Genomic DNA, 11,996 nt, shown 5'->3' on the forward strand with positions numbered 1-11,996 from the left:
TTAAGATTTCTATGCCATGATAGGGTAAGAACACTTGCTCTATAGTCATAATCAACATTCCTTATTCCCTAGTCCCATCCCGAAGTTTTATAGCATTACACATGTAGAACACACTCCTATAGTGCAACAGTAAACTCATTTGAGAATTCCTGGGGAGGATCACTATAACAATAAAAAATCGAAATAAAAGACAACCAACAGTCGCTAATTATCAAAGTATCATTTGCCTGGAAGCACCTCTAAATCAAAAGCCTTGCATTAGCAAGCATCCTCTCTCTACAGGGCTATTCAGGAGCATTCTTATACTGACTGTCAACAACAGGAAGCAGAAACCTCCCTACATCCAAAGATTCCTGGCCTCTTTGATTTCAATGATAACGTACGCTTAAAAAAAAAAGATAACGTGGCCGGGCGCGGTGGCTCAAGCCTGTAATCCCAGCACTTTGGGAGGCCGAGGCGGGTGGATCACTAGGTCAAGAGATCGAGACCATCCTGGTCAACATGGTGAAACCCCGTCTCTATTAATACAAAAAATTAGCTGGGCATGGTGGCGCGTGCCTGTAATCCCAGCTACTCAGGAGGCTGAGGCAGGAGAATTGCCTGAACCCGGGAGGCGGAGGTTGCGGTGAGCCGAGATCGCGCCATTGCACTCAAGCCTGGGTAACGAGAGCGAAACTCCGTCTCAAAAAAAAAAAAAAAAAAAAAAAGATAACGTACAAATACAGCAAAAAGGTCAATATGTAAAATCGCACACCAGTCACAACTGACATAAACCACCCAGACTCCAAAATACATACATATGTAAACCCTGTACATCTTTCCTTCTCCCGCACCATCCTCACAATATTTAGCACAGAGACAGCTTACATCTGGGACTGCCATCATTTTCTGGGTGACAATGTTGTCCAGAATGAAAGAAAATGCCACCTGGTCATCATCGTCCAGCAAGGGGTTGACAGCTTTCTCTAAACGAGCTAATTTGTCTTCCTTCTGAAATTAAACAAAGCAAAGCCAAGACAGAGATTCCCTCAGGTGTGATCACCATAGAAAAATTAAGGGTAATTTAAGGTTCAGCTAGCTATGTATTACCCTTGCCCCAAAAAGTGTAACTTTGAATTATCTACTGAATGACAACACGTCAAGATAAATGATATTCCAGGCTGGGCACAGTGGCTCACACCTGCAATCCCAGCACTTCGGGAGGCTGAGGCAGGCGGATTACTTGAGGCCAGGAGTTTGAGACCAGCCTGGCCAACATGGTGAAACCCTACCTCTATTAAAAAATTAAAAATTGGGCCGGGCGCGGTGGCTCACGTCTGTAATCCCAGCACTTTGGGAGGCCGAGGCGGGTGGATCACGAGGTCAAGAGATCGAGACCATCCTGGTCAACATGGTGAAACCCCGTCTCTACTAAAAATACAAAAAATTAGCTGGGCACGGTGGCGCGTGCCTGTAATCCCAGCTACTCAGGAGGCTGAGGCAGGAGAATTGCCTGAACCCAGGAGGCAGAGGTTGCGGTGAGCCGAGATCGCGCCATTGCACTCCAGCCTGGGTAACAAGCGAAACTCCGCCTCAGAAAAAAAAAAAAAAAAATTAAAAATTAGTACTTCATTCCTTTGTTCTTAGTATTAGTACTTCACTCCTGTTTTCTTTCCCTTCAAGACAGGGTCTCACTATGTTGTCCAGGATGGAGTGCAGTGGTGCTCAAGGAATCCTCCTTCCTACCGTAGTGTCTCAAGTAGCTGGGACCACAGGCGCATGCCACCATGCCTGGCTAATTTTTATTTTGTAGAGACAGAGTCTCACTATATTGCCCAGGCTGGTCTCAAACTCCTGGGCTCAAGTGATCTTCCTGCCTTGGCCTCCCAAAGTGTTGGGATTATAGGCATGAGCCATTGTGTATATTTCAATAAAGCTGCTTAAATAAAAGGTTATTTCTGAAATGTGGTCAGTGGATCCGGCAATTAGAATGTAGCTAGTACTTCAGCCGAAGACAAGTACACGGGTGTGAGGCATAAATGGTAAGTGAAAAAGTGGAGAAGGGTATATTGAGCATGTTAGTTAAGAGTACAGGCTCCTTCTTAGAGAACCACAGGAAAAAAATAAACAAAATAAAATTTAAAAAAAAGAGTACAGGAGAATCACTTGAACCCAGGGGGCGAAAGTTGTAGTGGGCCAAGATCCCACCACTGCACTCCTCCAGAGTGAGACTCTGTCGCAAAAAAGAAAATCAGCCGGGCGTGGTGGCTCACGTCTGCAATCCCAACACTTTGGGAGACCGAGGTGGGCAGATCACCTGACGTCAGGAGTTCAAGACCAGCCTGGCCAACATGGCAAAACCTCATTTCTACTAAAAATACAAAAATTAGCTGGGCATGATGGTGGGCACCTATAATCCCAGCTACTCAGAAGGCAGAGGCAGGAGAATCGCTTGAACCCAGGAGGCAGAGATTGCAGTGAGCCAAGATCGTACCACTGCACTTCAGCCTGAGCAACACAGACAGACTACATCTCCAAAAAAAAAAGAAGATCACAGATGTAGGTTAGAAGTGCCCCTAAAGGTAAAGTCCTCTTCCTTTTTTTTTCATACATGGGCAGGACGTGCAGATTTGTTAAATAGGTAAACGTGTGCCGTGGTGGTTTACTGCACACATCTACCCATCAGCTCATCTTTCTCATTAAACAAAAATTTTTTTAAGCTATTTAAACACTACAGACCTGTATGTTCACCTGGAAAATGAGGGTTATAAGAGTACTCATTTTAAAGATTTCTTATGGTGAAATTAAAAAAATGTGGCCGGACACAGTGGCTCACGTCCGTAATCCCAGAACTTTGGGAGGCCAAGGTGGGCAGATCACTTGAGCTCAGGAGTTTGAGACGGACCTGGGCAACATGGTGAAACCAACACTTTGGGAGGCCAAGGCAGGCAGACCACTTGAGGCCAGGAGTTCACGACCAGCCTGGGCAACATGGCGAAACCCCATCTCTACCAAAAAAATACAAAAATTAGGCCGGGTGTGGTGGCTCACGCCTGTAATCCCAGCACTTTGGGAGGCCGAGGCGGGTGGATCACGAGGTCAAGAGATCGAGACCATCCTGGTCAACATGGTGAAACCCCATCTCTACCAAAAATACAAAAAATTAGCTGGGCACGGTGGCGCGTGCCTGTAATCCCAGCTGCTCAGGAGGCTGAGGCAGGAGAATTGCCTGAACCCAGGAGGCGGAGGTTGCGGCGAGCCGAGATCGCGCCATTGCACTCCAGCCTGGGTAACAAGAGCGAAACTCCGTCTCCAAAAAAAATAAATAAATAAAAAATAAATACAAAAATTAGCAGGGCACGGAGGCAACAGCCTTTAGTCCCAGCTACTCGGGAGACTACTGGGCAATAGGCGTGAAACCCTGTCTCACAAGGAAAAAAAAAAGACACACAAGCAGATTACTTCTTCTTTTGTCTTCTCAGCTTTTGAGTGCCTCTAACATATTTGTAGATCAAATCAAAGATTCAGACACAGAGAATATGGTCACAAGTGCATACTCTACACAGGTTCCATCCACACTGAATGTCTCTCTCTTCTAAGCTAGGCTCACCTCTTCCACTACTTTCCATGCAACTGTTTCATTGCAATGGACAGACTCCAAATTCTCCAGAGGATATAAGAACTAAAAACAGTGGGAATAAAAGAAAGTGATATTTATTCAATGACTGAAAATGTATATTATCTGATTTTCATACCCACAAATGAGTGCACAAATGCACTGTAGTCCTCTCAATCCAATCCAGTTTGAATTTAGGGCCAGTAAGGAATGAATAAGGATCTGAACAGTGACCTTTGCAGCCATGGGACATATGATTCTTACCATTGTAGGTTGCACTATTTTTCACAATTAGCTCCAGATGCTCTCTGAACTCTTCCCGAGATGGGTAGAGGCGTTTACGGACATTTTCACGAAGTGTCTGCAGGTCCATTGGCCGAGTGATGATTTTGTAGTAGTCCTTTACAACCTTTGCATTAACTGGAGTGTGGAAAGGATATGTCTGCAAACAAGAGCCAGAACCATACGTCAGCAAAGAACACTTGCCAGAGCCAATTCCCGAAGACTCACACATCTTAACCTGTCTATCAACTCTGAAAGGAATCTTTCTAGACGGAGCAGATCTGTTTCCTCTGTTAAACTGCTTTAAAAAAAATAAAAAACTACATCCCTCAAAATTCGAGGTGCCTAGACCTATAGATTACTGCCCCCTACTGGAAATCACAGACAGAACAAAGGACCTTAACATCCATACTATAGATATCCAATGCAATGAACTCACATTTGGAAGATCTCTCACGTCATTGATGATGGACTCCAAGATGGATGATAGCGTCACCACAGGGTCTGTGTGGCGCCGATGGATGGACTTACGAGGTCTCTAAGGAGAAACAAGACATAAGAATGCCTCCTCAGACCAAAAAAAAAATCCATATTCTGTCTGGGCACAGTAGCTCACGCCTATAATCCCAGCACTTTGGGAGGCCAAGGAGGGCAGACCACTTGAGGCCAGGAGTTCAAGACCCTTCTGGACAACATAGAGAAACCCCATCTCCAAAAATTAGCCAGGTGTGGTGGCATGTGCCTGTAATCCGAGCTACTCAGGAGGCAGAGGTAGGAGGATCACTTGAACCTGGGAGGGAGGCAGAGGCTGCACTGAGCCAAGATCACACCACTGCACTCCAGCCTGGGTGACAGAGCAAGACTCTGTCTCAAAACAAAAACAAAACCAAAAAACCCCCCACAACATCAGCCAAGCACAGTGGTTCACGCCTGTAATTCCAGCACTTTGGGAGGCTAAGGCGAGTGGACTACCTGAGGTCAGGAGTTCGAGACCAGCATGGTCAATATGGCAAATCCTCATCTCTAATAAAAATACAAAAATTAGCCAGGCTCAATGGCTCATGTCTGTAACCCCAGCACTTTGGGAGGCAGAGGTGGGCGGATAACTTGAGGTCAGGAGTTCAAAAACAGCTTAGCCAACATGGTGAAACCTCGTCTTCAAAAAAAACAAAAAAAAAAATACAAAAATTAGCTGGGCATGGTAGTGTGTGCCTGTAATCTCAGCTGCAGAAGAATTGCTTGAACCTGGGAGATGGAGGCTGCAGTGAGCTGAGATCACGCCACTGCACTCCAGCCTGGGCAGAATAAGATTCCATCTCAAAAAAAAAAAAAAAATCCACATTCTCTAACTAGACAAACATGTTTTAGAAATCTTACAATAAGTGCTCGCTTCAGCAGCACATATACTAAAATTGGACCTATACAGAGAAGATTAGCATGGCCCCTGTGCAAGGATGACACGCAAATTCGTGAAGTGTAAAAAGAAAAAAAATTTAGAAAAAAAAAAAAGAAGTATTACAATGAACAGTACCCATAATTCTCAGGGCAAGGCAAATGGAGACTCTAAGGCTGTGAGAGCCATGGCATACACGGCCAGGGGAATCAGTCAGAACCCACTTAATCAGAAGGAAGCAACGCCCAGACTCACATTCAAATAGTCACAATGAACAGTGGTTCCAACTCGCCGTTTTTTCTTTGGAGGAAGCTGCTGTTTAGGAAACTTGAGAACCAGAGATTTTCTTCGAACCTCATCCGCACTGCAATCAAAACACTTTTTCATAAGATGCAGCCCCGATTTCTGGTCCCCAGAAAAAAAAGCAACTATAATACAAAAAGTCCAAGGTACCTAAGAACGAGCCTAGGGAGGAAAACACCAAACCAAAGGCCAGACACCCACCTTCTAAGGCTCAGATGAGGCAAGCCCTCATAGACTCTCCAAATTAATAACTTTACCTCAGTTTCCTATTAGGAAGATAAGGAAACCAGGCTAAAGAATTTTAAGAATCGAATTCCAACATTCTACCTTTTTTTTTTTTTTTGAAATGCAGTTTCACTCGTTACCCAGGATGGAGTGCAATGGCGCAATCTCAGTTCACTGCAAATTCCACCTCCCAGGCTGAGGTTAACTGCCTCAGCCTCCCAAGTAGCTGAGATTACAGGTGCCTGCCACCACACCGGGCTAATTTTTGTATTTTTAGTAGAGACGGGGTTTCACCATGTTGGCCAGGCTGGTCTCAAAATCCTGACCTCAGGTGATCCACCCAACTCGGCCTCCCAAAGTGCTGGGACTACAGGCATGAGACACCGCGCCTGGCCTAGACTACTTCTTTTAAGATAACAGGGAAATTTCTAAACGGTATAAAACCTATTTACTAACAATATATACAACTTTAAAAAAAAAAACTTGGGCTGGGCGTAGTGGCTCACGCCTATAATCCCAGCACTTTGGGAGGCTAAGGCAGGTAGATCACCAGGTCAGGAGTTCAAGACCCACGGTGAAACTCTCTACTAAAATACAAAAATGAGCCGGGTGTGGTGATGCGTGCCTGTAATCCCAGCTACTCGGGACGCTGAGGCAGGAGAATCGCCTGAACCCAGGAGGCGGAGGTTGCGGCGAGCCGAGATCGCGCCATTGCACTCCAGCCTGGGTAACGAGAGCGAAACTCCGTCTCAAAAAAAAAAAAAAAAGAAAACGGGTCTAAGTCTCTAAGTCTCACACCTGTCATCCCAGCACTTTGGGAGGCCGAGGCGGGTGGATCACGAGGTCAAGAGATCGAGACCATCCGGGTCAACATGGTGAAACCCCCGCCTCTACTAAAAATACAAAAAATTAGCTGGGCATGGTGGTGCGTGCCTGTAGTCCCAGCTACTCGGGAGGCTGAGGCAGGAGAATCGCCTGAACCCAGGAGGCGGAGGTTGCGGTGAGCCGAGATCGCGCCATTGCACTCCAGCCTGGGTAACGAGAGCGAAACTCCGTCTCCAACTCAAAAAAAAAAAAAAGAAAAAAAAAAAAGAGTAAGACGTAGATCAGCGTTCCAAGCACTGATCCTCGCACCAATAAGGAGCGAAGGCCCGGGGTGTCACGCGCTTAGCACTTACCCGGAAGTGGGGAGTAGCGGTTATCCTTGTGTACCGTTTCTGTGACAACTGAACTGGAACGTTGAAGGTGGAGCGATAGAGAGACAAGCCCTAAAAGAAACCTGCCTCCTAAGGCAGTAGCCATCTCGTCGTGGATCGTTAAGTGACTTCATGGTGGATCGTCGGTGGATCGGCAGCAAGGGCCGCACTTCCGGACTTCTTCCGCCAACTTAGTAAGATTAATTTACTGGTCATTCCTAATAGTTATTGATAGCTATATATTTATATTGTGCTTTTTATACGTGTTTATATGAAATGTACTAGTATACCGTTTCTTTCCTTGAAACTGACTTTCACTCTGTTGTCCAGGGTGTAGTGCCGTGGCATGATCTCGGCTCACCGCAACCTCTGACACTCAGGTTCAAGCCATTTTCCTTCCTCAGCGTCCTGAATAACTGGGATTAAAAGGGCCTGCCACGACACCTGGCTAATTTTTGTATTTTTAGTAGAGACGGGGTTTCACCATGTTGGCCAGGCTGGTCTCAAAATCCTGACCTCAGGTGATCCACCCACCTCGGCCTCCCAAAGTGCTGGGACTACAGGCATGAGCCACCGCACCTGGCCTAGACTACTTCTTTTAAGATAACAGGGAAATTTCTAAACAGTATAAAACCTATTTACTAACAATATATACAAATTTAAAAAAAAAAAACCTGGGCCGGGCGCCGTGGCTCACGCCTGTAATCCCAGCACTTTGGGAGGCCAAGGCAGGCAAATCACGAGGTCAAGAGATCAAGACCATCCTGGTTGACATGGTGAAACCCCGTCTCTACTAAAAATACAAAACATTAGCTGGGAGTGGTGGCACATGCCTGTAGTCCCAGCTACTCAGGAGGCTGAAGCAGGACAATCACTTGAACCCAGGAGGCAAAGACTGCAGTGAGCGGAGATAGCATCACTGCACTTCAGCCTGGCGACAGAGACTTCGTCTCAAATTAAAAAAAAAAAAAAAAAAATCATAACATATGAAAGAGCTTCCAAGAGCCGTCTGAAACCTTTGCTCCCTTCCTAACCACATATATACACACACACACACACACACATATGTATATATATATATGTGTATATATATATACACACATATGTATATATATACACGTGTGTGTATATATACATGTATATATATATATATTTTTTAATCTTTTTAACTTAAAAAATTTTTTTTTTCTTTTTAAGACGGGAGGGTTTCACCATGCTGGTCAGGCTGGTCTTGAACTCCCAACCTCAGGTGATCCGCCCGCCTTGGCCTCTAAAGTGCTTGGATTACAAGCGTGAGCCACCACGCTAGGCCACCTGACCATATATTTTTTAGAATTTTCATACTGGGCTGGGCACGGTGGCTCACACCTATAATCCCAGCATTTTGGGGGCCAAGGCAGTGGATCAACTGAGGTCAGGAGTTTGAGACCAGTCTGAAAACATGGCGAAACCCTGTCTCTATTAAAAATACGAAAATTAGCCAGGCATAGTTGCAGGCAACTGTTATCCCAGCTACTAGGGGAAGCTGAGACAGAACAGCTTGAACCCAGGAGGCAGAGGTTACGGGTGGGAAGCCACCTCAGTAAGGGAAACGAGCAGGTGTCCTGCTGGCTGGTCCGCAGAGCGCTAGCTCCAAAGCTACCATCCCCTGCTCCCCTGGTCCCGGGGTCGCCTTATGCTCTCTTCTGCCCCTCCGCGCCCAAAACTGATCACCCCCACGCCACGCTGCCCCCGCACGCACTAGGACGGGATCCTCCTGCCCGGCGTTAGCCGCGCCCTCTGTTCTCGGAATAAGGGCCGAGGCAGGGAGGTCAGTGGCACTGGAGGCAGCAAGAAGGGGCTCGTCCGGGCCACGTATCGCGGGCGCCTGCGGCACAGGAGGGGCCACGGCGGCCAACAGCGTTACCGCTCAAGCAAACGGGTCTAAGTCTCACGCCTGTCATCCCAGCACTTTGGGAGGCCGAGGCGGGTGGATCACGAGGTCAAGAGATCGAGACCATCCGGGTCAACATGGTGAAACCCCGCCTCTACTAAAAATACAAAAAATTAGCTGGGCACGGTGGCGCGTGCCTGTAGTCCCAGCTACTCGGGAGGCTGAGGCAGGAGAATCGCCTGAACCCAGGAGGCGGAGGTTGCGGTGAGCCGTGATCGCGCCATTGCACTCCAGCCTGGGTAACGAGAGCGAAACTCCGTCTCCAACTAAAAAAAAAAAAAAAAAAGAAAAAAAAAAAAGAGTAAGACGTAGATCAGCGTTCCAAGCACTGATCCTCGCACCAATAAGGAGCGAAGGCCCGGGGTGTCACGCGCTTAGCACTTACCCGGAAGTGGGGAGTAGCGGTTATCCTTGTGTACCGTTTCTGTGACAACTGAACTGGAACGTTGAAGGTGGAGCGATAGAGAGACAAGCCCTAAAAGAAACCTGCCTCCTAAGGCAGTAGCCATCTCGTCGTGGATCGTTAAGTGACTTCATGGTGGATCGTCGGTGACGTCGTGGTGGACCGTCGGTGGATCGGCAGCAAGGGCCGCACTTCCGGACTTCTTCCGCCAACTTAGTAAGATTAATTTGCTGCTCGTTCCTAATAGTGACTGATGAGTGAATATTGGAGTGTGCTTTTTATACGTGTGTATATGAAATGTTTCTTTCCTCGAAACTGACTTTCACTCTGCTGTCCAGGGTGTAGTGCCGTGGCATGATCTCGGCTCACCGCAACCTCTGACACTCAGGTTCAAGCCATTTTCCTTCCTCAGCGTCCTGAATGACTGGGATTAAAGGGGCCTGCCACGACACCTGGCTAATTTTTGTATTTTTAGTAGAGACGGGGTTTCACCATGTTGGCCAGGCTGGTCTCAAAATCCTGACCTCAGGTGATCCACCCACCTCGGCCTCCCAAAGTGCTGGGACTACAGGCATGAGCCACCGCGCCTGGCCTAGACTACTTCTTTTAAGATAACAGGGAAATTTCTAAACAGTATAAAACCTATTTACTAACAATATATACAACTTTTAAAAAAAAAACCTGGGCTGGGCGTAGTGGCTCACGCCTATAATCCCAGCACTTTGGGAGGCTAAGGCAGGTAGATCACCAGGTCAGGAGTTCAAGACCCACGGTGAAACTCTCTACTAAAATACAAAAATTAGCCGGGCGTCGTGGCGGGTGCCTGTAATCCCAGCTACTCCGGAGGCTGAGGAGGGAGGAAGGAGAATCACCTGAATGCAGGAGGTGGAGAGTGCACTGAGCCAAGATCGTGCCACTGCACTCCGGCCTGGGCGACAGAGCCAGACTCGGTCTCCAAAAAAAAACAAAGGCCGGGCGCCGTGGTTCACACCTGTAATCCCAGCACTTTGGGAGGCCAAGGCAGGCAAATCACGAGGTCAAGAGATCAAGACCATCCTGGTTGACATGGTGAAACCCCGTCTCTACTAAAAATACAAAACATTAGCTGGGAGTGGTGGCACATGCCTGTAGTCCCAGCTACTCAGGAGGCTGAAGCAGGACAATCACTTGAACCCAGGAGGCAAAGACTGCAGTGAGCGGAGATAGCATCACTGCACTTCAGCCTGGCGACAGAGACTTCGTCTCAAATTAAAAAAAAAAAAAAAAAAAATCATAACATATGAAAGAGCTTCCAAGAGCCGTCTGAAACCTTTGCTCCCTTCCTAACCACATATATACACACACACACACACACACACATATGTATATATATATATGTGTATATATATATACACACATATGTATATATATACACGTGTGTGTATATATACATGTATATATATATATATTTTTTAATCTTTTTAACTTAAAAAATTTTTTTTTTCTTTTTAAGACGGGAGGGTTTCACCATGCTGGTCAGGCTGGTCTTGAACTCCCAACCTCAGGTGATCCGCCCGCCTTGGCCTCTAAAGTGCTTGGATTACAAGCGTGAGCCACCACGCTAGGCCACCTGACCATATATTTTTTAGAATTTTCATACTGGGCTGGGCACGGTGGCTCACACCTATAATCCCAGCATTTTGGGGGCCAAGGCAGTGGATCAACTGAGGTCAGGAGTTTGAGACCAGTCTGAAAACATGGCGAAACCCTGTCTCTATTAAAAATATGAAAATTAGCCAGGCATAGTTGCAGGCAACTGTTATCCCAGCTACTAGGGGAAGCTGAGACAGAACAGCTTGAACCCAGGAGGCAGAGGTTACGGGTGGGAAGCCACCTCAGTAAGGGAAACGAGCAGGTGTCCTGCTGGCTGGTCCGCAGAGCGCTAGCTCCAAAGCTACCATCCCCTGCTCCCCTGGTCCCGGGGTCGCCTTATGCTCTCTTCTGCCCCTCCGCGCCCAAAACTGATCACCCCCACGCCACGCTGCCCCCGCACGCACTAGGACGGGATCCTCCTGCCCGGCGTTAGCCGCGCCCTCTGTTCTCGGAATAAGGGCCGAGGCAGGGAGGTCAGTGGCACTGGAGGCAGCAAGAAGGGGCTCGTCCGGGCCACGTATCGCGGGCGCCTGCGGCACAGGAGGGGCCACGGCGGCCAACAGCGTTACCGCTCAAGCAAACGGGTCTAAGTCTCACGCCTGTCATCCCAGCACTTTGGGAGGCCGAGGCGGGTGGATCACGAGGTCAAGAGATCGAGACCATCCGGGTCAACATGGTGAAACCCCGCCTCTACTAAAAATACAAAAAATTAGCTGGGCACGGTGGCGCGTGCCTGTAGTCCCAGCTACTCGGGAGGCTGAGGCAGGAGAATCGCCTGAACCCAGGAGGCGGAGGTTGCGGTGAGCCGTGATCGCGCCATTGCACTCCAGCCTGGGTAACGAGAGCGAAACTCCGTCTCCAACTAAAAAAAAAAAAAAAAAGAAAAAAAAAAAAGAGTAAGACGTAGATCAGCGTTCCAAGCACTGATCCTCGCACCAATAAGGAGCGAAGGCCCGGGGTGTCACGCGCTTAGCACTTACCCGGAAGTGGGGAGTAGCGGTTATCCTTGTGTACCGTTTCTGTGACAACTGAAC

The 11,996-nt window shown here is 47.7% G+C and overlaps 1 protein-coding gene and 1 non-coding gene across 20 annotated transcripts in view; one reads left to right on the forward strand and one right to left on the reverse strand.

Annotated features, from left to right (window-relative positions):
• GYG2 (glycogenin 2) overlaps positions 1-5,941 on the reverse strand; it is a 64,373-nt gene extending 58,432 nt beyond the window's left edge. For 6 of the 19 annotated variants that reach the window (XR_010338177.1, XR_010338178.1, XM_064364543.1 and 3 more), the window contains exons 1-3: positions 5,526-5,940; positions 4,317-4,415; positions 3,860-4,037 (exon numbers count right to left, since the gene is read on the reverse strand). Coding sequence is in view for 11 of the 19 variants with exons in the window: in XM_064364543.1 (XP_064220613.1) it covers positions 3,860-4,037; positions 4,317-4,415; positions 5,526-5,657 (409 nt within the window). In the remaining 8 variants the exon portion in view is untranslated. Of the gene's footprint in view, positions 1-867; positions 991-3,859; positions 4,038-4,316; positions 4,416-5,525 lie in introns of those variants that run through there. The other 13 variants (XM_064364555.1, XM_064364556.1, XM_064364553.1 and 10 more) reach the window with 5 other exon arrangements.
• Positions 5,260-5,366, forward strand: LOC135270051 (U6 spliceosomal RNA). The gene has a single exon (XR_010338265.1). It is a non-coding gene; the product is annotated as a U6 spliceosomal RNA (small nuclear RNA).
• Positions 5,942-11,996: the final 6,055 nt, after the last annotated feature.

This window comes from Aotus nancymaae, unplaced genomic scaffold, assembly GCF_030222135.1.
Source record: "Aotus nancymaae isolate 86718 unplaced genomic scaffold, 86718_ANA_hifiasm-v0.15.2.pri h1tg000058l, whole genome shotgun sequence".
NCBI lineage: Eukaryota > Metazoa > Chordata > Mammalia > Primates > Aotidae > Aotus > Aotus nancymaae.